At 40.5% G+C, this 24,868-nt stretch overlaps 1 protein-coding gene across 5 annotated transcripts in view; it reads right to left on the bottom strand.

The window, feature by feature from the left end:
* The window catches only part of PTPRM (protein tyrosine phosphatase receptor type M), a 765,589-nt gene that overhangs the window by 424,132 nt on the left and 316,589 nt on the right, over positions 1-24,868 (bottom strand). For 3 of the 5 annotated variants that reach the window (XM_032602620.1, XM_032602624.1, XM_032602619.1), the window contains exon 6: positions 1,869-2,043. In XM_032602620.1, the coding sequence (XP_032458511.1) occupies positions 1,869-2,043 (175 nt within the window). Of the gene's footprint in view, positions 1-1,868; positions 2,044-3,865; positions 4,042-24,592; positions 24,612-24,868 lie in introns of those variants that run through there. The other 2 variants (XM_032602622.1, XM_032602623.1) reach the window with 2 other exon arrangements.

Here is a 24,868-nt window from a genome sequence, read left to right as displayed (position 1 = left end):
TGGCAGACTAGAAATTTCTGACTTGCTTAGAACTCCCAACAAATTAACTTTCCCACAGAGGCAATTTTTAAAGAGGTGACTAGATTTCTATCGTACTGATTACAAAGCACCACGCCTCATGGGGCACGGGCACAGTTAAGCACTGTAGCAACCAGAAATCAGAGAACAGAACACAGTCACAAAGAACGGGACCAAGATGAAAACTAAGTAACAGTGATGACAATAAAGAACTCAGCCGTGGCAACAGCGAGGCGGCCGTTCTGCTGGATCAGTTGGCAAATGGTGTCCATTTTCCACAAGGAAACCCCTCGCTTCCCCGAGAGCCTTCTGCAGGGGAGGGTGTGCACATCTATGCAGAGTTTTAGTTTTCTTACAGGTAAAACCTAAACTCGGAAACTAGCCAGACGGGCTACAGTTTCACTACAAACCCCAAATCACAGGGCTCTGGTGTGGCAAATTAGACCATGTGAGCAGGTACTGCAGGGTGTGCTTCCTGGCTTCCTTCCACAGGACATTAGCCACTGCTGCAGATAAACAGTGCTGGGGGCAGGTTCCCCCCAAGCCGGGCGTGACTAACATTGGCAGAGCTGATGTCACAGCAGTAGCGTCTGCCCGGATCACCTATAGATTTTATGGCAGAGGCTCTGGTCCCAGAGATTCTGATTCAACACGGGTGTGGTAATGGTGGTAGAGAATAGGTGGGCAGGTATTTGTATTTTGTTTTATTTGGAAAGGTGGTTCAGCCACGCATTCTCAGATGAGGACCACTGATGGACTAGAACGGAGAATAAGAGCCACTCAATGCCCCATCATGGCCTGAACAGGTGCCGGCTGCCTACTAGGTCTCCCGTTCTAAGTGCCATTCACATACCTTTTGCATCTGGTCCTCCTGATGGCCCTTTAGGGTCGGTCACATTATTATGTCTATGTTAAACATGAGAAAACAGAAGCACGGAGAGGGTAAGCCATAGGTCCACGCCCACACAGCTAGCTCTGGGGTTTGAACCCTGCAGTCTGTAAAACTGCTGACATAGAGAAATTTGCTGACAAAAGGAATAGTCCATCCAAAAGAGACCAAGTTTATGTTCCCCATTTAATAAATGCAGGGGAGAACACGTGACAAGCAGGCATCATTGTCTTCCCGTAGGAGGAAGCAGCAATGGCTTGCTACAAGGTATAAAAATGCCTCACGGTATATCTAAAAGTCCACATTCTGTCTGGGACCAAAAATTGCCTTACCAGCTTAATACTATAGAAACTCCTAAGTCCATGCACACACAAAAACATCAAACCAGCCAAAGGAAATTTATCCCCCGGCCTGTTTTTTACTCGTCTCCCACCTTCCTGAATATAATGACTCAATTTTTCAGTCATGCAAATATAGTAATAGAACCTAACAGCAACATATGAATGTTAACCCACTACTGTCAATGTGGCTTGTATGATATGACGGCGCATTTTTACACTGACACTGCTTCATTTTAGTAACCACCCTGCTATCATAAACACCGTGGCTGGGGAATATTTGCATTTTAAGTGATTTTCTATCAGTAAAAATAATTTTATTCCTTAAAAAAAAATTTATAGGGTTGCAATCTCTGTACACAGAGTTGGCAAAGAACTTGCCCGGAGCACATTCATTGCTTTGGTATGCAACTGAACCAACATAAATAAAATACATTTTTCAAAACTCTTGCTCAGAGTGCAAAATTTGTACTTAAAATGTAATCTATCCATACAGCCTGTCACCAAACTACTGTTCAGAACAGACGAGGGTAAGTCTGAGCTTCACCAAATCATGAACTCACAACCATCCCACATGTCTCTTTTAATAGACTATTTGGAGCTATAAAAATAACATTAAATACCTTTAACTACCAATTCTGCATAGTTGGATAGGCCAACTCCTCCATCGGTTCGAATCATGCAGCGGTATTTTCCAGCATCTCGTTTGGTTGTATTCATGACATTAAACGACGCTATGAATCGCCGGGAACTAGTCACCTTTATTTCCTTCAGAGGAGCATCCCGTACATCAATGCCCTGTAAACACGGGGATGGGGAGAGCAGAAAGAAACAATATCAGCTGTCATATGGAACCAGGAAGACATCTGAAGGCCCAGAATGGATGTTACTGATGTTACCTCCTTACAGATCTTGGTTCCACGGTTTATTACCCGTGGCAGTTGTTCCAGGAAAACAGGTACCCAGAAACTGAAATTCTGCCTCGATCAACACTTTCAGGATTTGAGGGATGCAAAATTAAGTGTTCAGAAATGTCTTTGGTTTTGCCCCTTTAAAGTGCTCATTATGTTATTCTGCCTCAACAGGAGGAGAGGAAAAAGCACATGGAAAAATTCTTCATTTTGCTCCCAAACTATCAACATTTAGTCTTTTTGTAATACTTAATCATTTTTTTTATACTTGGCTTGGAAACAAAATTAATTCGCACAATACCCTATGACTGACCTCATTTTATACATGAACTGATAAACAACTTATCAAGAGCTACATTAAAAATGTAAGTAGGTATTAGCATAAGTTCTGAAGGATGAGTCTCAGCTTTAGGATTTTCTTCCTGGAGCCATCAGAACCAAGCAGAAGTAGGTGCTTAATATTACTTGACACTGAAATGCTAGGAGAGAAGCTCCTTTGCGCATCCCACAGCCCAGGACCACACAAAGCAGGTTCCAATACTGGAACAGTGCTGTCTTTACACTATCCCAGAGACATTAATTAAGTCCTTAGTTACGCAGACTTGGAAATCCATTCTATGCTTCCCACAGTTTAAAGCCTCAAGAAAGATTATAGATTTCAGTCCTATATATTCTTTTTCTTACAATTATCAGGAAAGAGGCTATCTTTAACATGTTATTTGCAAGTATTAATGAGAAAACAATGGGCAAAGACCTTAAGGCAAATGCACGACACCAAGCATTATGTCCAATTATTCACCCAGCAACCATGCTGGGTGCCATCTACGTGCTGTCACTGTGTTAGGACACTAGGCTCACAACAGTGGACAACAGAAAAGTGGCCCCAGTGTTCACAGTAGCGCTTCAGTTGCTGGGGAATATAGGCTTGAAATGGATACATGATCACCAATGATGGCCAGGGCAGGTGGCTGGCAGAAATCACAATGAGGCCGTCTTTAGATATGGTGCCGTTTTGAGGAAGTGACATTGGAGCTGAGATCTGAAGGGTAAGTAGGAACTACCAGGCAAATGGGAGGGTGGAAGAAAAGGAGTGCCCCGGTCAGAGGAGAGAGAACAAGAGGCCCGGGATGGTTAGAAAGAGCCGAAAGCTTTGGAGGACATCAAGGTGGCCAGTGGAACTGGGGAGGTGGGCGCACACCTGTGCATTCAGGGACTCGCAGACCGTATGAAAATGTTTGTGTTTATAGGTATGAACACGCCAGGCTACCAATAATAAAACTCACCTGTAGAACTCAGTGATTTATATTATGCAAAGCCTTTTAGAAGCTTTTGCTGTGATATTTTCTTTGTCAGTATGTCCTAACGGACATGAGTTTGGGAGTAGACGGACCAGGGTGCCAAACCTAACGTCAGAGTAATTTATGCTCCTGGGGCCCCCCTTTCCTCATCTGTAAGGGGACAATGCAACTGTCAGGGCAGTTGTGAGAATTTAAAGATATACATGCGCAAGGACACTTGCCTAATTATCGGGACCACAAGTCCCTGCCCGGATTCTGGACCAGCTGAGGGATGAGTTCAAGAAGAAAGGCGGACAGGCTGTCAAACACCTCGTTTAGTACCCGTGGACCTGGCCCTGAAGAATACGCAGAACACGGCCGATGCGCGGTAACCATCGGCTTGCGAGAACTGAAGCATGGAATTAGACTCACCCACCCAGCCACGGACCGCACTGCAAAACCACACCATCTCCGGCCCCCCACGTGGGGTGCTACTGGCAAACTCGCAGGATGGAGGAAGGACTGCTGTGGGGAGTGAACGCCCAAAGAAGGGGCTGGGCCGGGCGTGCTCCCGGCTTCCGGTCCAGCAGCCGCGCGCGCGCGCGGAAAGAGACAAGGCATCCAGGTGCTGCGCCAGTACAGTTCCTGCCACAGCGAAGGAAACGTCGGGCCCGCGGAAGAACAGTTCCCACGATCTTTAGTACTAGCTATCAAAACAGCCTTGTTAATAGCTTAAAGAGTCATAGATCTGAATGTGACATTAAATATATACCTTATATATCCTATGTGAGTCTTTTTTATTACTAAATCCCCTCAATTTGGTCTGACAAAGGGCACTGAGAAGTTAAACAAAACAACATCAATCCAGCATTAATTAATACAACAGGAGAAAGTATTTCTCTCTGTATTTCATACATTGTCTCCCATCCTCTCCCCCAAATAAATATAATAAATAATTAAATTCTACCACTAGGAGTAACCTTAGACCTACTACTCTATAAAATTAAGTTTGTCTTTTTCAGACTGAAAAAAAAATCTAATCTCATTTTGAAAAAAAAAAAAGAGCCCTGAAGAAAGGCATACTTCACATTTATAATTATTTGTTTTGTTTATTAACAATGACAAAAACAAAAGGGCTACCTACTTATTTATTTACTTACTTGTGGCATGAATCTTGTAAGAATATACTTCTATAGTCGTCTTGTAATATTTGTCCTAATGAAATAAGCCTGTCTCAAAAGAATGTTTATTCAAAAGAATTTTAAAGTATGCCCTTATGGATCCCTCACAAGTATTCAAGGATGTACTGAGGGCAGTCAAGTTTAAGAAAACCTCTGTGTTGGATTCATACATATGTTGAGAGGAGCTTTACTTCATAGCTGTTGACTTCATGCCACAAATTTATCCTTTAAAATAAACAGCTTCAAACTAACAGCGTTACAGAACTCCAATGAGTCACATGAACTCTCAGGAATGGGACTTTTTTTTAAGCCCATGTATTTAATCACACAGAAAGTTAGATTCAGCTTCTTCAAGAGAAACAGTATATAGAAAGGAGAAAAGTGCTAGCTAGCAATCATTTTAGCTTAGAATCCATATGCTATCATAAATCTTGCTTCAATCTGCAGGTATTTTCTATTACATCATTCACATGTACGTGGATCCGAGCATTCATTCAACCCACACTTAGTAAACATCTTTTATGAGGCAGGCACTCTACATATACAGGGAGCATGGGGTTAAGAGAATCATCCCTTACCTAATTGAATCCATAGTCTGGTTAGAAAAACAGACAGGTAAGGCACTAATTAAACTACAGACCAAGGAACTGCCTGACACAGTAAACCCAGGAAAAAGAGCCTCCTCACCAGCGAGGGGGGTGAGGGTTGGCTTTCTAGAAAGCATGACTTGAGGCCATAACTGGGGATGCACAGGACTTTCTCAGGCAGTGAAGGAGGAAAAATGGAGCCAGTAATTGAGAAGAGCTCTGTAAAAGTCAACAGCCAAGACAGCTGAACTGTGGGGTGGTAGGTTTATTCTATTCCACTAGAACACAACATGCTCCTGGAATGGCAGGTGATGAGGCTGGAATGGTAGAGCCCACACCCAGGAATAGGACCTGTGGAGGGTTACAGCTTATCCTGATGCCAGGAACACAAGGATTTTTGGCAAAAGGGTGACATGAGCACATCTGTGGGTACAGTAATGGCCCAAAGCAAGGAGTGTGGAAGCCCAGCTGATGTCAAGGAAACTGGCTGTATTTTCTGCAAAAATCATAGTAACACATGACAAAAGGAGGGATGAGAGACAGGAAGGGAGGGATTCTAAAGCTATTTAGGAGATATAATCTATAAAAGTGGGTTACCATATGATCCAGCAATCCCACTCCTGGGCATATACCTGGAGAAAACCATAATTTGAAAAGATACATGCTCCCCAATGATCATAGCAGCATTATATACAATAGCCAGGACATGGAAGCGACCTAAATGTCCATCGACAGATGAATGGATAAAGAAGATGCGGTACATATATACAATGGAATACTACTCAGCCATAGAAAAGATAGAAATAATGCCATTTGCAGCAACATGGATGGACCTAGAGATTATCACACTAAGTGAAGCAAGTCAGACAGAGAAAGACAAATATCACATTATATCACTCATACGTGGAATCTAAAAAACAATACAAATGAACTTATTTATAAAACAGAAACAGACTCGTAGACATAGAAAACAAACTTACGGTTACTAAAGGGGAAAGGTGAGGGGAGGGATAAATTAGGAGGTTGGGATTAACATATACACACTACTATATATAAAACAGATAACCAACAAGGACCTACTGTATAGCACAGGGAACTCTACTCAATACTCTGTAAAAACCTATATGGGAAAAGAATCTGAAAAATAATGGATATATATACTGAATCACTTTGCTGTACACCTGAAACTAACACAACATTGTAAATCAACTATACCCTAATATAAAATAAAAATTAAATAAAAAAGAAAGAAATTTTTAAAAGTGGGTTACACTGCAGTACCATCTTTCTCTTCTAGTAGATTATAAGTTCCTCAAGGTCATGAAACAGATGTATTCATTTTGTGGACATGGGTGCACAGGGAATAGAGCTCAATTAATATTTGCTGGCTCTAGGATTCATAGTGTCAGTGGAAAAAAGTTCCATAGATAGGAAAGAAATGTGAGATTGTTATATTAACAGGACTTATGCCTGATCCTTACAACTGGACAGCGAATCTTTATTTACAAGGAATACCAACAGGGAAAAATAAAAGGATATTTTAGAGGATCTGTGTGCCCCTCTGTCAGCAACACTGCCCAGTCATTGTAATCGTAGTAGGCAAAATAGCGGTCCCCAAAGATGTCTACTCCCTGGTCACCAGAACCTGGGAGTTTGCAGATGAGATTAAAATAAGGATCTATGGTATAAATGGAGGTATTTTGTAAAGTAACCTTGAAACTGTAATTTGACATGTGTTTGGTCAGGTTGTATCACGTTTAATTTGGTTTTTTTTTCCTATTCTCTTTTCATTTGAAAACTATGTTAGCAATAATCAATTCAATAATTACCACATTCTGCCATTAAAGGATATATTAGCACCATCAAAAAATAATAATAATAAAATAAGGATCTAGAGATGGGAATATTATGCTAGATTATCCAGGTGGGCCCAATGTAATGATAAGGTAGGAGAAAGTAGGAAGGTCAGATGCAGAAGGAGATGTGACCAGAGAAGCAAGTGCTTTGAAGGCTGAGGAAGGGACCATGAGCCACGAAATGCAGGAAGCTTCTGGAAGCTGCAGAAACAAAGGACAGATTCTCCCCTACAGCTTCCAGAAGGAGCCAGCCCTGCCATCACCTTATTTCAGGACTTCTGACCTCCAGAACAGTGAGATAATGAAGCCACTAAGTTTGTGGTAACTTGTTACAGCAGCAATAGGACAGTAATACAATGAATATCAAGATATTGAAAACTCCTGTGGTTTTTCAGAGATGCGCAATAGTCATGAATACTGATTTGTCAGAGTTACACAGCAAATCTTTAAGGCCAGTTTAGGTCTTATGGGCTAGCAACAGTTCTATTCAAAAGCTGTCACTGTAGCCAAAATAAAATAACAAAGTTGGAGGACTCACACTTCTCAACTTCAAAACTTACTACAAAGCTACTGTAATAAAAACACAGTGTGGTACTAGCATAAGGACAGACATAGACCAATGGAATAGGATAGAGAACCCAGAAATAGACCCTCACAGGTCTGGTCAGTGGATTTTTGACATGGGTGCCAAGACCATTCAATGCGGAAATGATACTTTTTTCAACAAATGGTGCTGGTAAAACCGGACATCCATGTGCAAAACAATGAACTTGGCTTTCATTTTATACAAAATTAAATCAAATGATCAAATACCTAAAATTAAGAGCTAAAAGTATAAATCTCTCAGAAGAAAACATAGGGGGAAATCTTCATGATCCTAGATTTGGAATTGATTTCTTAAATACAATGCCAAAATCACAGGCAACAAAAGAAAAAATAGGTAAACTTGATTTCATCAAAATACAAACTTTTGTGCATCAAAGGACACTACCAAGAGAGTAAAAGTACAACAACAGAATGAGAGAAAATATTTACAAATAATTTATCTCATAAGGGATTAATATCCTGAATACATAAAGAAGCTCTACAACTCAGCAAAACAACAGCAACAAAAACCAAACAATCCAATTTTAAAATGTGCAAAGGACTTAAATAGACATTTTCCCCAAAGAAGATACAGAAATGACCAATAAGCACATGAAAAGATGCTCAACATCATTAGCCATTAGGGAAATGCAAATCAAGACCACAATGAGATATCACTTCATACCCAGTAGAATGGCAATTATACCAAAAAAAAAAAAAAGAAAGAAAGAAAGAGAAAAGAAAAAGAACAAGCATTGGCAAGGTTTAGCTTACTTTTTGTTACATTTTAATTTAAATAAAATTTTTAATAGTGGTTTTACACATATATAATATATGATATTACATATATGATATATATGATATTATATATACATATATGATATAATATATTAGATAATATATGATATATATGATTATATATATATGATCTCTTCATTTAAATTTCTTGTGATATCTGTAGAATTTTTCATAGCATTAGATAATTTCAAAAACATGCTTTTTAATGTTTTCCACTGTATGGCTGTAGCCATTATTTATATAAGTAGTTCTCTATTGCTACACATTTAAATTATTTATATTTGTCACTATTATAAATGATCTTAGGACAATCCCTATTTCCTAAAATTATTAGGTCAAAAGGGAATAAAAATTTTAAAGTTTTTTTTTTTGGATGAATAACCCAAAAATCTCTATAGAGAGTTATTATCTATTTATAAGAATTGTGTTTTTTGGACTTCTCTGGTGGCACAGTGGTTAAGAATCCGCCTGTCAATGCAGGGGACACGGGTTCAAGCCCTGGTCCAGGGAGATCCCATGTACCGTGGAGCAACTAAGACCGTGCGCCACAACTACTTAGTCTGTGCTCTAGAGCCCACGAGCCACAACTACTGAGCCCGTGTGCCCCAACTGCTGAAGCCCACGTGCCTAGAGCCCATGCTCCACAACAAGAGAAGCCACTGCAATAAGAAGCCTGCACACTGCAACAAAGAGTAGCCCCCGCTCGCTGCAACTAGAGAAAGCCCGCGGGCAGCAACAAAGACCCAAGGCAGCCAAAAAAATAAATAATAAATAAATAAATAAAATCTTCCTTTAAAAAAAAAATTGTGTTTTTTAATGGGAATTCAAATGGCTCCTAAAATCAAGTTATTTTCCAACTCCTTTTAAATACTACAAACAGATCAAACAGGACAGGAAATTGGCCTAAATCACTGACCTTTTCTTATTAATATTTCCAATACAATAGGGGGAAAAAATCAGCTTATCTTGGGTAAAAGATCAAATATTCAGAAGAATATTTATATTTCTGTGGTACTGCATGCCTTTTATGGTACAAATTCATTTATTCTCTTAATCAATAGCACCCTTTTTTTTTTTTTTTTTCCGGTATGCGGGCCTCTCACTGTTGTGGCCTCTCCCGTTGCGGAGCACAGGCTCCGGATGCGCAGGCTCAGTGGCCATGGCTCTCGGGCCCAGCCGCTCCACGGCATGTGGGATCTTCCCGGACCGGGGCACGAACCCGTATCCCCTGCATCGGCAGGCGGACTCTCAACCACTGCGCCACCAGGGAATCCCTCGATAGCACTTTTAAATTAAAATAAATCCCATTTTTAATATTTTGAAGAATGATAAATTCCCTATAATATTATGAGATGCTGTCTAACTCTGACCTCTTTCTATCAGGCAAGGATGCTCCTTGAGACACACATCTTCAGTATCCATAAGTGGATATTCCCAAAAATGGAAAATACCAACCAAACTAAGTAAGATTAAGTGTGCTTAAGATAATTTAACTGAAGAGCATGTAGCACTACTAAAATGTATATTTAGAATTAGGGACACATGGCAAAATTTAAATATCTATAAGATTAATTACTCAGACTGACTCATTTAAATTTGTGGCATCACCAGGAATTTCATGCAAGTCGAAAATCCCACTTGGAAAACGTGAGCAGAATAGTTGCCTGAAGACTGTCGACCACTGAGGCCACATGTAAGGGGAATGAGATGAGCAGAGAAACAAACCAGGGAAGTCTGTGGAAGGCGGGAGGGAGAGGCAGGGAGATGGAGAGAACAAAAGGAAGAGGAAGAAGTGAGACCCGCAGAGAAAGAAGGGGCGATGCCAGTGCCAGATGGAAAGTGACAGGACAGGAGAGGAGGGGGCGCCCCAAGGAAAGGACCAAAGACCATGGGGACAGGGACGGGGTAGGATTAAAACGAGAACAGATCATGTGCCCAAACGCCAGAGAAAGATGCGCTTCTGAGGGCCATATTCATTCTTTCCCTTTGAAATCCTGGCATTCACACTTTAATCCTGGTCTTGTTTCCTGAGGCTGAATACATTCAGCAGGTCCAACAGCACCTGTCAGTTCTGTATTAGCCCAGTTCTCAGATCACATGCGTCAAGATGATTGGTTTAAGATGTGTCATATATATACAATGGAATATTACTCAGCCATAGAAAAAGTGAAATAATGCCATCTGCAGCAACACGGATGGACCTAGAGATTATCATACTAAGTGAAGTGAGTCAGGCAGAGAAAGACAAATATCATATGATATCACTTATATGTGGAATCTAAAATAAGGATACAAATGAACTTAGTCACAAAATGGAAATAGACCCACAGAAATAGAAAACAAATTTATGTTACCAAAGGGGAAAGATGGTGGGGGAGAGATAAATTAGGAATTTGGAAGTAATATATACACACTATTATATAAAAAAGAGATAACCACCAAGGACCTATTGTATAGCACAAGGAACTATACTCACTATTTTGTAATAACCTATAAAGGAAAAGAATCTGAAAGAAAATGGAGATATATATATATATATATATATATATATATATATATATATCCATTTTTTTAAACATCTTTATCGGAGTATAATTGCTTTACAATGGTGTGTTAGTTTCTGCTTTATAACAAAGTGAATCAGCTATACATATACATATGCCTCCATATCTCCTCCGTCTTGTGTAATACTGAAAGGGATTTAGGCACTGAATAGGTAACTGAACAGACTGATTTTTAAGATGCCTTTTGGTCCCCAGATACTCTTCCTTAGGTCAGAATTCAACAGGGAAGGCAGGGAACCATGGCTGGCCCATTTTCTCTGATGCTGGACGATGTGAAAGGGCTGAGTCCCTCTCCCTGTCTGCCTCTCCCCATGACAGGGAGGACCAGACATAACAATGTGTTCAGAACCTGGGGTACCCCTGAGCAGCGAGGAAACTATGGGGAGGCTGTTATTCCCGCAAAACAAAATGATGAAAATGTCCACTGGATAGAGACAGCACCTTTGTCAGGCAGTTTTCTCTCAATTTCACAGAGTTAGAAGAGGCGGCCCTGACAAGGACTGGAGAGCTGGTTCTTAATAGCATTACAGCAGGACAATGAGGCATCACCAAGGATGGGACTGCGATTGTTCTTTAGAATATGAGTTTCCCCGTAAGAGAGGCTCCGAGTCCTCAGGACAAAACCCCCGGTTCCAGGCAGAGCTCGGCACCAGGTGTCTAGGTGTTAAAGAAACTGCTGACCCATCTTTTGTCAACTTAATGAGACAACCATAACGGCCAAATCTGCAAGGAAATGATCTTAATGGGTTAAATGCAGCTTTTTAGAAAAGCAAGAGCATCTTCCAACACGCATGCATTTCAATTTGAGCAAGCCCGAAAAAAAGTCCTGATAGTTATTTAAATTAGACTTCCAACCTTCTTTCTGCAGTGGACTAACTCTAGGACTTCTAAATGAGCAGTAATTTGCCAGCAGAAAAGATTCATATTAAGTCTTTCAGAAAGAGTTTTGCAATAATCAGAGCAATGATTGAAAGAAATTGAGGTCTGGGCAGTTAGCAGCGCTGGGAGCAAATTAATCCCATTTTGGAGCCACTCTGAGTGCAGGGGCCAAGAGAAGATACAGGAGAGCCATTCGCCCCTCCTTAGCCACACGGGTGGGGATTAAACCGCACTTTCATTTCTTTAATAGAGAAAATAGTCCGTCTCGCTCCACTTTCAAATATGCCCATTTGTAAGATACCGGTTGAAATTCTTGCCACTGGGATCACTAATAGTATCAGCAGGGCCAGGAATAATTTTGTTTAAAACATTTCCTGTAATCTAAATCCAATAATAATTGAATACCTCAACAAATCTACTTTCTGGAGCCCATGTATTTTTTAATTTTAATAACTCAGATGGTACTGACCTTTGATTTCTATCCCATAACCAAGCTAACACAAATACTTATCAACTTGGAATACTGAACCAGAAGTTCTTACTTATGTTATCATATACTGTGAATATCTATTGACACGTATTCTTCAACTGGCTAATGGGTATACAGATAGCCAAAGTAACATATTATTCGAACATATGATAGTCTTATAGGCATATTCAAGTAAAGAATTTGATTACAAAAATGTAGAACCTCATTCTGATATTTAGACATAGTTCGATATATGTTTACAATGCATGAATAATATTTAACAACCTGTGTTTAAATTTTATTTAAAAGTTCATCCAAATAATATAGGATATATATAATGAATGCAGTAATTAGAAATACCAATGAAATTAGAAGCTCTTTAGTCTTAAAATCCGTTGACAGGACTAATCTAGCCACATCAAACTAAGGAACCTGATGCTGACTGACATTTCCTGTTGGGTTAAAGGTTTGGGTCTGCAAGGCTAGGACTTGACCCTGTTTACTTCAAAACTGTGATAACAGCACTTGACCATGAGGAAGATGGCAGAACCTACCGAGTTGTCCATAATCTAAGAGGCAAGGCTAGTTAAACATAAACAAGGCTAAGAACGTCACTTTTCCCCAATCAATATGCCTTAAAACATACAACTCTTTTCTGAAAACATAGTTGAAAGAAGATAAAGGCGCAAGATAAAGGTTAAAAGCCCTGTAGTTCTGAATTTGAATTATTAATATGATCTCAGGACAGGCTTTATTCTTAAATGTGTGTATGTGTGCATACGTATATATCCCAGCTCCATAGGATGGGAAGATCCAGAAACAATAATGAGTAGGAATAAGCAACTCTGCGATCAGATTGTAAGTTCTAATTACCAGTTCCCCCTGAAAAAGAACCAGCGCTCCTTGGAGAAACGGCCAATTCTAGGTCATTAAGGTGGAAAACACAAGCCTGGAACATACGGTTACACCACAAAGCAAGAAAGCCATCGAGATGGTTCAGGTCAGGTAAACCCCACTGTTTAGGGGTGGAAGATCTGAGCAGCAATAAAGATAATAAGTGCAATGGATCGAAACTCATCAAATGTGTTTATATCCACAGGTTGATGATGACAATGATGACATCAATGACAATAATACTAAATAACCCCTTTGGTCACTTGTGAACTACCAGTGAACTACCTCACTATTTTTGACAATTTGCTTAAAAGGACAAAAATATCAAGTATCAATACCACCTTCCCTTTATGATTTATATACCAGGATACCCAAATGGTTGATAATGGGAGAGCTTTTTTCTTTTTAGAAGTATTCTAGTGACTAAACAAAGAAGGACTGAGAATGGGACAGTTCTGCAACCCTGAATGAATTAATGACCCTAGGAATGATCATCAGTGGCTGATAACATCACAAAAGGAGACGTAATTTGCAAGAAACACAGCAGTCAGAACACGTTAAATGACGCTACCATAGGGCAATAAGCAAAACTCAAAACAGGGGAGGACTGTGCAGGACAAACCCACTTTCCACAACAATAACAGCCATCACAAATGGAGGGAAATGAACAGGGAGCCTAAAGATAAAAAGGACTTAAGACACTCACCACCCAATTGCAAAGTGTGAACTTTACTGCAATCACAAATGAAACAACTGCTAAAAGAAATAAAGTTACAAGACAGCCAAGGATATATGAACACTGTTTTCGCAGGGCATACACGGTGATTATTCTATTTTTTTTAAAGAGCTCTTATCTTTTAGAGCAGGGGTTTGAGGCTAAGTCCATCCTGCCACCTGTTTTGTACCGCTCGCAAGCTCAGAATGTTTTTTACATTTTTTAAATGATTGAAAAAAATCAAAAGAAGAATAGTATTTTGTGACAATGAAAATGACATGAAAGTCAAATTTCAGTGTCCATACATAAAGCTGTATGGAAAACAGCCACATTCATCCATTTTTGTGTTGTCTGTGGCTGCTTTCCTGCTACAATGGCAGAGATGAAGAGCTATAACTAAGACCCTGTGTCCTTCAAAATTTACTATCTGGCCCTTCGCAAAAAAAGTTTGCCAACTCCTGTTTTAGAAAACATTTACAAGTTACATGATATGATGACTAGGACTGCTTCAAAATCATCAGAGGGGGAGCAGGTGGACACACAGAGGAAGTAACTTGTCACATATTGTTGGTTTTGAAGTCGGATGCTGGGTATATTGAGTTCATGACATCATTCTGTCTACCTCTGTATACATTTATAATTTCTATAATAAAAATAAAAATAGGAGTTTGGGATGAATATATACACACTATTCTCTATGAAATAGATAACCAACAAGGACTTACTGTGTAGCACAGAGAACTATATTCAGTATTTAAAAAGAAAAGAAAAAATATAAATAAAGAAAATAATTCTAAGAAGCAATTAGAAGGAAATCTCTCGTTTTTGTTTTTGTTTTTTTCTTTTTTTCCGGTACGCGGGCCTCTCACTGTTGTGGCCTCTCCCGTTACGGAGCTCAAGCTCCGGACGCGCAGGCTCAGCGTCCATGACTCACGGGCCCAGCCGCTCCGCGGCATGTGGGATCTTCCCAGACCCGGGCACGAACCCGTGTCCCCTGCATCGGCAGGCGGACTATCAACCACTGCGCCACCAGGGAAGCCCCTCGTTTTTGTATTTTTGAACGACTACTTTAACCATCATAATTTCCCCAGGAAAAATAGATGGTTTTGCTGCTGGCTTATAAATACTTCAAAGCTATAGGAATCAAAGAACCATTTTGTCCAGGTGTCATTCACCTCCTGCAAAAGCATCAAGCCACTATATTGTAAAGATGCCACCACAGTAGAAGAAAAAATGCAATTTGGGAAAGGGGAGCAATATGCTAGGGGTAGCAGCCCCAAGCTATAGCAACATTTGAATAACTATTATAATAATCATACACCCAGACATGGAAAGTGTATACTACACTATTCTTGAATGAAAGCAATCATCAGCTTCTAAACCTTCAGGATAAACAGAAACTCCATTAGTCTGTCACTTGTCCTTTGTGCTTAGTGGACATCACTTCTTATCACAGGAAAAACATAATTTTCTTTTTCTTTTTTATGTGGTACGCAGGCCTCTCACTGTTGTGGCCTCTCCCGTTGCGGGGCACAGGCTCTGGATGCACAGGCTCGGCGGCCATGGCTCACGGGCCCAGCCGCTCCGTGGCATGTGGGATCTTCCCGGACTGGGACACGAACCCTTGTCCCCTGCATTGGCAGGCGGACTCTCAACCACTGCGCCACCAGGGAAGCCCTCTTTTTTTTAAAATAAATTTATTTATTTACTTATTTATCTATCTATCTATCTATCTATCTATCTATCTATCTATCTATCTATCTGTCTTTGGCTGTATTGGGTCCTCGTTGCTGCACGCGGGCTTTCTCTCGTTGCGGCGAACGGGGGCTACTCTACGTTGCGGTGCGCGGGCTTCTCATTGCGGTGGCTTCTCTTGTTGCGGAGCACAGGCTCTAGGCATGCGAGCTTCAGCAGTTGTAGCACACGGGCTCAGTAGTTGTGGCTCACAGGCCTTAGAGCGCAGGCTCAGTAGTTGTGACACACGGGCTTAGCTGCTCCGCGGCACGTGGGATCTTCCTGGACCAGGGCTCAAGCCTGTGTCCCCTGCATTGGCAGGTGGATTCTTAACCACTGCGCTACTAGGGAAGTCCAAACATAATTTTCTTACACTTGGACAATAGCCAATTCCCTTTGCTTTGAACAAAGGGAATGAAGGGTTGCTTTTTTATACGTGGGAGAGATACAGAAGAGAATAATGACCTGCTTTATAATTTCAAAGTTCATCCTCTATAGGAACCACTTGACTGCCACCGTGTGCCTGTCTCAGAGGTCTCTGGCCTTATCCCAAACAGGGTCCCTCTAGGACTACAAGCGGCATGCTTTGTTTTCCATTCCATTTCTCTGGTCCTAAAGACATTTTTGAAATCAAAACCCATCAAAAATTGTCGTGTTTCTTCCCTCTCTCTTTTCTAGGTACATAATTCCAGGTTACCAGACTGAAAATCTCCTAGAACTTTCAAGGTTACCTAAAGCAGATATGTTTACCTCCTAGCTAAAACATTTTCCATTTTTTCTCTTCCCCTTCCAAAAAGAAGAGACAGAAGAGGAAAAAACCAGAGATTCTAACAGTGTCCAAACTCTCCAGGACCCTCACTCCAAGGCCTGCATCACTAACAGGAGACAGAAGAGACAGTGTTTAGTATTCTCAGCCCTCAACCACGGGACTTCCAGAGCAGGGCTTTCTCCACCTTCCCTTCTCGTGACACAGCTGCGGATTCTTGGAAGCAAGAGAAACAAATGAACCTTTTGATGAATATGAGAAAAAAAACAGAACAAGTGCTTTTACAGGACGCGTGGTTCTTGGGTCCAAAGCAAGCAGTCCTTAAGGCTAGCAGTCGATGCCTTTCTCTTCCGTCCTCCAAGATGAACCATCTTGACCTGCAGTTTTCACAGTACAGTTCCAGAGCCTGGCCCAGAGGCCTTCAGATCGCAGTGGAGGAAAACGCTCCAGCTGCTCCTGCTGCATCCTCCTCAAAGCACCAGCTGTTTACACCTTTTTTGACTGAGACAGGTAATATCACAGAGTAAAATTCATTAATTAATTTCTCTCAGAATCCCCTTAGATATGTCCTACTCTTTCATCCATGTAAAATAAATCTTTAAATGAAGGTAATCCAAAATCATATAAGTTAAAAGATATGGTGTATGCTTTCAAGGCTGCTGGTGGTTTCAGGCTGAATGTTCAACAGTATATCATATATGTGGATATTTAACCGACTAAATAATGGATGTGATTTCAACCACTCAAAATTTTAAGGAGCCAGTGGTTCCTATAGCAACTGAAGACAGTCCTCTTTGTGTCTTCCTGGTATTTTCTTTTTAACATTTATTTATTTTATTTACATTTATTTTTTGCCTGCATTGGGTCTTCATTGCTGTGCACGGGCTTTCTCTACTTGTGGCGAGCAGGGGCTACTCTTTGTTGTGGTGTACAGGCTTCTCATTGTGGTGGCTTCTTTTGTTGTGGAGCATAGGCTCTGGGTGCGTGGGCTTCAGTAGTTGTGGCACACGGGCTCAGCAGTTGTGGCACACGGGCTTAGTTGTTCCACAGTATGTGGGATCTTCCCAGACCAGGGCTCAAACCCATGTCCCCAGCATTGGCAGGCGGATTCTTAACCACTGAGCCACCAGGGAAGCCCCTGGTGTTTTCTATGACAGTAAGTGATGTTAAATTTATGCTTTGATATATAGGGTCTAAAAACACCCATGTTAGGTTTGATAAGGGAGCCATAATTTTACTCCTTTTCAAATCATTTTATGGCTTTTATATATAATTACAAAATGGTTCTGATATACAGCTGTGATGTTTTTCCCACAGAATCTGTGAAGGAAACTAAAAATCACCGAGAAAGGTTGACCAAATATACACATTCCACAACACAGAAGCCAAGGCAATAGTACGCGCACATGAATAAAAGTTTCATTTTAAATGCCAATAAAAGGTATCACTTAAATTACTATATGATATTTATGAATCCATGAAGAAATGTTTGGGTCTTTGTGCTATGCGAGAGGCATTACAGTTAAGGACATAGAGTCTAGACTTAGATGGCTTGGTTCAAAACCCAGACCTTGTTACTAGCAATGTGCAAATGGAAAAACCACTGAAACTTCCTGAGGCCCATTTTCTTCTTCCATAAATGGGCACATAAAAGAGTTCTCCTTGGGATCAGTTAAGGGAAAAAATGGCTAAACACACCCTAGCAGAGTACTCAGCAAACAGTGGGACTCAGCAAAAGGAGTTATAATTATTTTATTTCAAACACATCTGTTGAAGCTATTAATGTAAATATTATTAATACAATGTACATATTCATTCATGAACCAAATTATACAGGTCAGAGGAGCTATGAGAATCATTTTAAGTTACCAGAATCTCAGGATTTTCCTTTTTCTCTCAAAAAGGTCTAAAATTAGCTGAGCTGAGAAAAGCAATGTGAGAAACTTATTAGACTGGTGAAAATGCTTTTTTCACCATTGTATAGGTCATACCCAGTTAAGAGGAATGATATAGCAAACTCTCAGTAGAAAACAACACCACTTGGCCAGTAACTAAAAAAAAAAAAATTAATCCCAAGTGAATATAATTTTTCAAAGAGCAAGCTTCCCAAATTAAAAGCTCATAGTGAATTATATTCCATACCAAAGAAATGAGTGGGTGGGGTTATTCATCAATTACTATGACACAGGTCTGCTGTCATGGTGAGAACTCAAGAGGACCAGCTTTATTAGACCTATATTTCTATTACCATTTACTGAGGTCCAATGGCAAGAATTTTTTTTTTTGAAAGGGGGAATTAAAGAACAAAAATTTACAATAGAGAATTTTAAAAGCCTAGGGAAAGGTTACAAGAAATGAAGGAAAAGTGATGATGTATTGATCATATTTTCTTCTAAAATTATTCAAACTCTGCATACTTGCTGTATGTTCTGAAACAGCAGAAAAGACACCACCAGATTCTATCCATCCCTCTTCTCATCAAACACCATCCCTCTGAAGATGAACCACAGACCTAAAAGAAGCATTCCAAAAAGACAGTTTGTGCCTGTTTTCCTGGTCCAACTATGTACCTTTGGGACTCACCTGCAGGAGACACCTGGTCGTTCAGGCATCTGTAAGCCACGAGCCATGAGCAGGTTTACTGAAGATTTGTTATGTGACAGGTACCCTTCTAGGTGCTGGGTTGCACCAGTGTTTTTAAGAGCGTACTTCAGAGTAATGTCATCTGATTTCCTTTTCTATTTCTGTGAATTGATGCACGTTATGAAGTCATTTTAAAATGCTATTCTGGTACCTTACTTCTAATAAACACCAAAGGATGTTTGCTAAAAGAAAACAACTCAAATTATATTCTGCTATAATGGCTCCAAGGTTAATGCAGGTATTTTCATAGTAAATCTGAGAATATTTGGTTAAAAGGATAATATTTGAAATACAAGGTCACTCAGTGAAGAAAAATGTCCAAGTGACAAAACTTACTAATTTATACATAAGCAAAAATATTTTTACATATAATTGACTTTCACTAGCAAAATGGAATTATCTATAATAAATATAATAATTGGATAGATGACTGTGTTAAAGTTCTCTACCTCTTCTGAGCTGGTTTTCTCATTAATAAAATGAGGAATTTAATTTGAAGATTGTTCCAAATTCAGAAGTTACATAATTTTGTGATTCTAAAAAGTGGGCCATTTAAAAATGATGGGGCCTCTAAGATCTGTTGAGAGAAAAGTATGATTTTCCAGCTTTCCTTCACCAGCTTCTATTCACCCAACAGGCACATTTCAATCCCGGGTTTTATCAAAGCCTCCGTCTGTCTACCTTTGAAAAGGCATCTCCACTGCCTCCTTGTTTTCTGCCATTTGTCCTGAGGGCTGAAGCGCCTTCATTTCCACCCACTTCTGAGTTTGATGTGGTAGCTGAGTGCTGTAGATTAAATGTTTGCATCCCCGCCAAATTCATATGATGAGACCTGCTCCCCACTGGGATTGTACTGGAGGTGGGGCTTTTGGAAGGTATTTAGGTTTAGATGTGGTCGTGAGAGTGGAGCCCCCATGACGGGATTAGGGCCCTTATAAGGGGATGAAGAGCCCAGAGGATGCAAGTGATGATGCAGCAAGAGGATGGCAGTCTGCAAACCGGGAGCTGTCCTCTCCAAGAACATGCACGCTGGCCCGTGATCTTAAGACTGCCAGCCTCCAGAACTGTGAGAAATAAATATTTGTTGTTTAAGCCCCTCAGTCTATGGCATTTTTGTTACAGTGGCCCGAGCTGACTAAGATATGGAGTAAAAAGAGTAAGGAATTGGACTTCCGGGTGGTGCAGTGGTTGAGAATCCGCCTGCCGATGCAGGGGACACGGGTTTGAGCCCTGGTCTGGGAAGATCCCACATGCCTCGGAGCAACTAAGCCCATGAGACACAACTACTGAGCCTGTGCTCTAGAGCCCATGAGCCACAACTACTGAAGCCCGTGTGCCACAACTACTGAAGCCCACGCACCTAGAGCCCATGCTCCACAACAAGAGAAGCCACTCCGCAATGAGAAGCCCACACACCACAACGAAGAAGAGCCCCTGCTCGCTGCAACTAGAGAAAGCCCGCGCAGCAACGAAGACCCAATGCAGCCAAAAATAAATAAGTAAATTTTATTTAAAAAAAAAAAGAAAAGAGTAAGGAATGGAAGAGCCTCTACAATGTATCAAAAATGAATTGAAGGGCAGAAATTACAAAAGTGCCCCAAACTGGACCAGATGCAGAAGAGGGCAAAGTGGGCTGTATTCCCTGGAAAAGAATGTGCACACACCATCTTCAGATTTACCAGTGTCAATATCAGCTTTGGTGATTCATTGAAAAGCTGAAAGAGGCATTATAAATATTAATTCCCAAGAGAAACAAGCCTGTGGCAGAAAATAAAATTTTAAATACTTCAAAAAGAAAAATAGTAATTGTAATACAATAATATGTGGCTTAAAGGGTCAATGACTGTATAAAAATGTGTAACTCACAAACTGCCCATCAGCAAATAACATTTAAGTATAAAAAAAGAACATCTAAAATTCTATTTTCTCTTCTCAGTATCTTAAATATAAACATACTCTTAAGGTATTTCAGAATGTAGGCTCCACAGTGACCAGAAAGTTGATAATACCAAGAAATACATGGTCCTGTTTCGGGTGCTTGAATTGTTTTGCGAACACATTTCACTTGAGTGTCTCCCATGGTTACAGCCCAGTTGGACGCAAAGATCACCATATCTGATAGCACGTAGCAAGTATCCTCAGCAGATTCAATGCACATCAGTTTTTTACTACATAAAAATAGTTTGATGGATGCTGTCTTCCTCCTGCACACTGTCTGGAAGGTCTTTTAGATGCTTTGCAGCTACAACAATGGAGGTTCATGAGCTGTGTTTTATTTCCTTGTTCTGTATTCTAGAAAGACCAATTCCACATTGACAATAACCTGTGTGGCCCATGGATGAGATGGAGAAAATGGAAGCAGATGGGACACATCTGCTAACCATAAACATTTCTTCATTAGTGTCATCCTCAGATTTATGTGTGTTATGTGTTTGTGAAAGACTCTGACATTGATCACATCTAATCTATACTTTTAAACAATCAAACCACTGGCCATTTTTCATAGACGTGGATCAAGATGTACATGTAATACAGATGGACTTCTTTGTTGTTGTTGTTGCTGTCAAGCTGCCTCCTGGATGTAAATTACGTAATGTCAGTTACATCCAAATCTTCTAACAAAGTAGTAAGGGCGTATTACCTATTCACCTAGCTCTGGATAGGAGAAGCCAGCACAGCAGAGTGGAATTAATCAGTGGTGAAATAAAAGTGAAAAAACAGGGTTGTGCTATTCCCAGCTATGCCATTTCCCTTTTTGAACCTCGCCAATCCTGCACCTCAAAAGCCTCATCTATAAAAAAGAAGTACAAAACCATGGGATACACCATGACACTCCACAAAGTGCCTACAGTAGGACTCAAAAGACTGTAATGCAAATGACTGTAAATGATCACGCTTCGCTGTATCAATGTTCCTCCAATAAAGGATGTATTATTTATTTCTAAATCTTGACTTATTATTGGGAAGATTCAAATGATAGAAAAACCTAAACATATTTTTATTCACTTTTCTGCCTGAATCTTAGAACTATTTTGAGGATCCAAGGGAGTTCAGATGCAGGAAAGCTTTTTTTTTTTTTTTTTTTTTTTGCGGTACGCGGGCCTCTCACTGTTGTGGTCTCTCCTGATGCGGAGCACAGGCTCCGGACGCGCAGGCTCAGCGGCCATGGCTCACGGGCCCAGCCGCTCCGCGGCACGTGGGATCTTCCCGGACTGGGGCATGAACCCGTGTCCCCTGCATCAGCAGGCGGACTCTCAACCACTGCGCCACCAGGGAAGCTCAGGAAAGCATTTTTGAAAGTGTTAGAACATTCAGGTAGGAAGGAAGAAAAGTCCGTATTCATACCTCCAAGACTAGAGAGGCCTGGTCTAGTTTTCCAGGTCTGCTTCTCCCCACAACTTGTAAAGAATTGCCTGAAGCAAAGGGCCAGGGCATAGGCAAGAGAGCAGAAGGACTCGGTGAAACCATCCCCTGCCACAAATCCCGATGCCTGCTGGAAACCATCTCACACAACACAGGTTAATAGAAGCCATCTTTGCAAGTGAAAGACCCTTGTCTTATTTCATCAGCTGCTAACGAAATAAACATCTCCCCCCAGAATGCCTATCTAAACAGAGGAAATAAATTATTGAACACTAAAACTATTCTAACATCACAAAGACTCACAAACCACATAGCAGGCTGAGTCCAGGACAAACTCGGTGTCACTTAGAATTTCAAAGTCATCCCAGTTCTGTCTTACCCTCAGTCCCTTCTTGACACGATCCTTCTTGAAAGCTGCAGGACAATAGGCAGTCATTGATGATAAGAAGGGCAAGAGAAGACGGGGTAATTGGCAAAGAGAGGCATTAATGGATTGACTGGGAAACAATCTATCAACACTGTGATTAAATTTAATAGAATGAAACAAGACAGGCCTGGTAGGTGGGAAATTCAGCATGAGAGTCAGATTGAGGCTACCCCAGATCAATTAAATCAGAATCCGGTGTAGACCACACTTTGTTTTAACTCTCCATGTGATTCTATAGTGGAATCAGCATTGGGAATTCTGCATTTAGACCTAATGCAGAATCTAATTCTGCAATTAGACCCTTTTTGCAAACTGGTAGCTAGCTTTCTCCCTACAGAATGATGGATTCTCTAAAACAAAGTCTCCCACTTCGTAAGAGGAAGGAGTTAAAGATCCCAGCCCCAAGGAAGTGCTCAAGTGTAAGCAGGACCCTCCCAAGGCCAGGATACTTACAAAAACAAAAAACGAAACTGTATTTTCAACTTGCCTGTAAATTCCTGTGAATGTCTAAGACTGCTGAGACAAAAGCTTAGTCGTTTTATTGTAGTCTCTCAAATAACATTAAAACAAATATCAGGGACAAAAAAAATACTTTCCATGAAAAATTAAGATTTCAGGAGATAAATCAAAGATGACGAGGGTAGTTTCATTTTTTCATTATTTATTTTAAAAAATTTTGGGGGGGGCTTCCCTGGTGGCGCAGTGGTTGAGAGTCTGCCTACCGATGCAGGGGACATGGGTTTGTGCCCCGGTCCGGGAGGATCCCACATGCCGCGGAGCGGCTGGGCCTGTGATCCATGGCCGCTGAGCCTGTGCGTCCAGAGCCTGTGCTCCGCAACGGGAGAGGCCACAACAGTGAGAGGCCTGCGTACCGAAAAACAAAAAAAAACAAAAAAACAAACAAACAAAAACAACAACAACAAAAATTTGGGGGGGGTATTTTCATTTTTAAAAGGAAGGTAAGGCATTGTGAAAAATGCCAATTAAAAACGTCTGTCTCATCAATTACCATACATACATATGTAGCCAAACTTGATCAAATGTAATACGAAACAAGCACTAACTAAAAAAAGAATTCTCAAGCTCTAACATCAAGAAGCTAAAATAACTGGGACGTAGGATAAAAAAAAATTTGAATACCGAAGACCAGGGTCAAGCACATTTTTCACATGCTGCAAAAAGCTCTTAAAGTAGTGATTACAAAATTTTTAGAGCGAAGGAAACAGTAAAGATGAATTTGGACCTAGAGATTGTCATAGTGATTGAAATAAGTCAGAGAGAGAAAGACAAATATAAGATATCACTAATATGTGGAACCTAAAAAAATTGTACAAATGAACTTATTTACAAAACAGAAGTAGAGTTGTAGCTGTAGAAATCTTACGGTTACCAAGGGGGAAATGGGGGGGAGGGATAAACTGGGAGATTGGGATTGACATATACGCACTACTATATATAAAACAGATAACCAACAAGGACCTACTGTACAGCACAGGGAACTCTACTCAATACTCTGTAATGACCTATATGGGAAAAGAATCTAAAAAAGAGTGGATATATGTATATGAATAACTGAATCACTTTGCTATACAACTGAAACTAACACAACATTGTAAATCAACTATACACCAATACAAGCTAATTAAAAAAATAAAAGCACTCGAAAAAACAGAAAAAAAAGATGAATTTGGTACATACCATTTCAGTCCTCTGCACAGATTCCTCTCTCCTGGCCTGGGGACTCTCTCATGGGGACAACAGGATATGAGAAAAGAGAGTGACATCAGGGTAGAAGGTAGAGGATTGTGTGCAGAGGACCCCAAAGCATTTAAGAAGCCTCCTTCAGAATGTATTCCCCATTTGTCAACACATTGCTGAGTGATCTTGGGATAGCACATTTCGCTGTTTTTCATTTCCCCCAGAAATGGAGTTAGAAAAGTGACCACTGACTTCAGCTGTGATGATTAAAAGGAA

This window comes from Phocoena sinus, chromosome 14 (genome assembly GCF_008692025.1).
Source record: "Phocoena sinus isolate mPhoSin1 chromosome 14, mPhoSin1.pri, whole genome shotgun sequence".
Classification (NCBI taxonomy): domain Eukaryota; kingdom Metazoa; phylum Chordata; class Mammalia; order Artiodactyla; family Phocoenidae; genus Phocoena; species Phocoena sinus.
The sequence above is the reverse complement of the archived record's forward strand: the minus strand, read 5'-3'. Positions and strand labels throughout refer to the sequence as shown.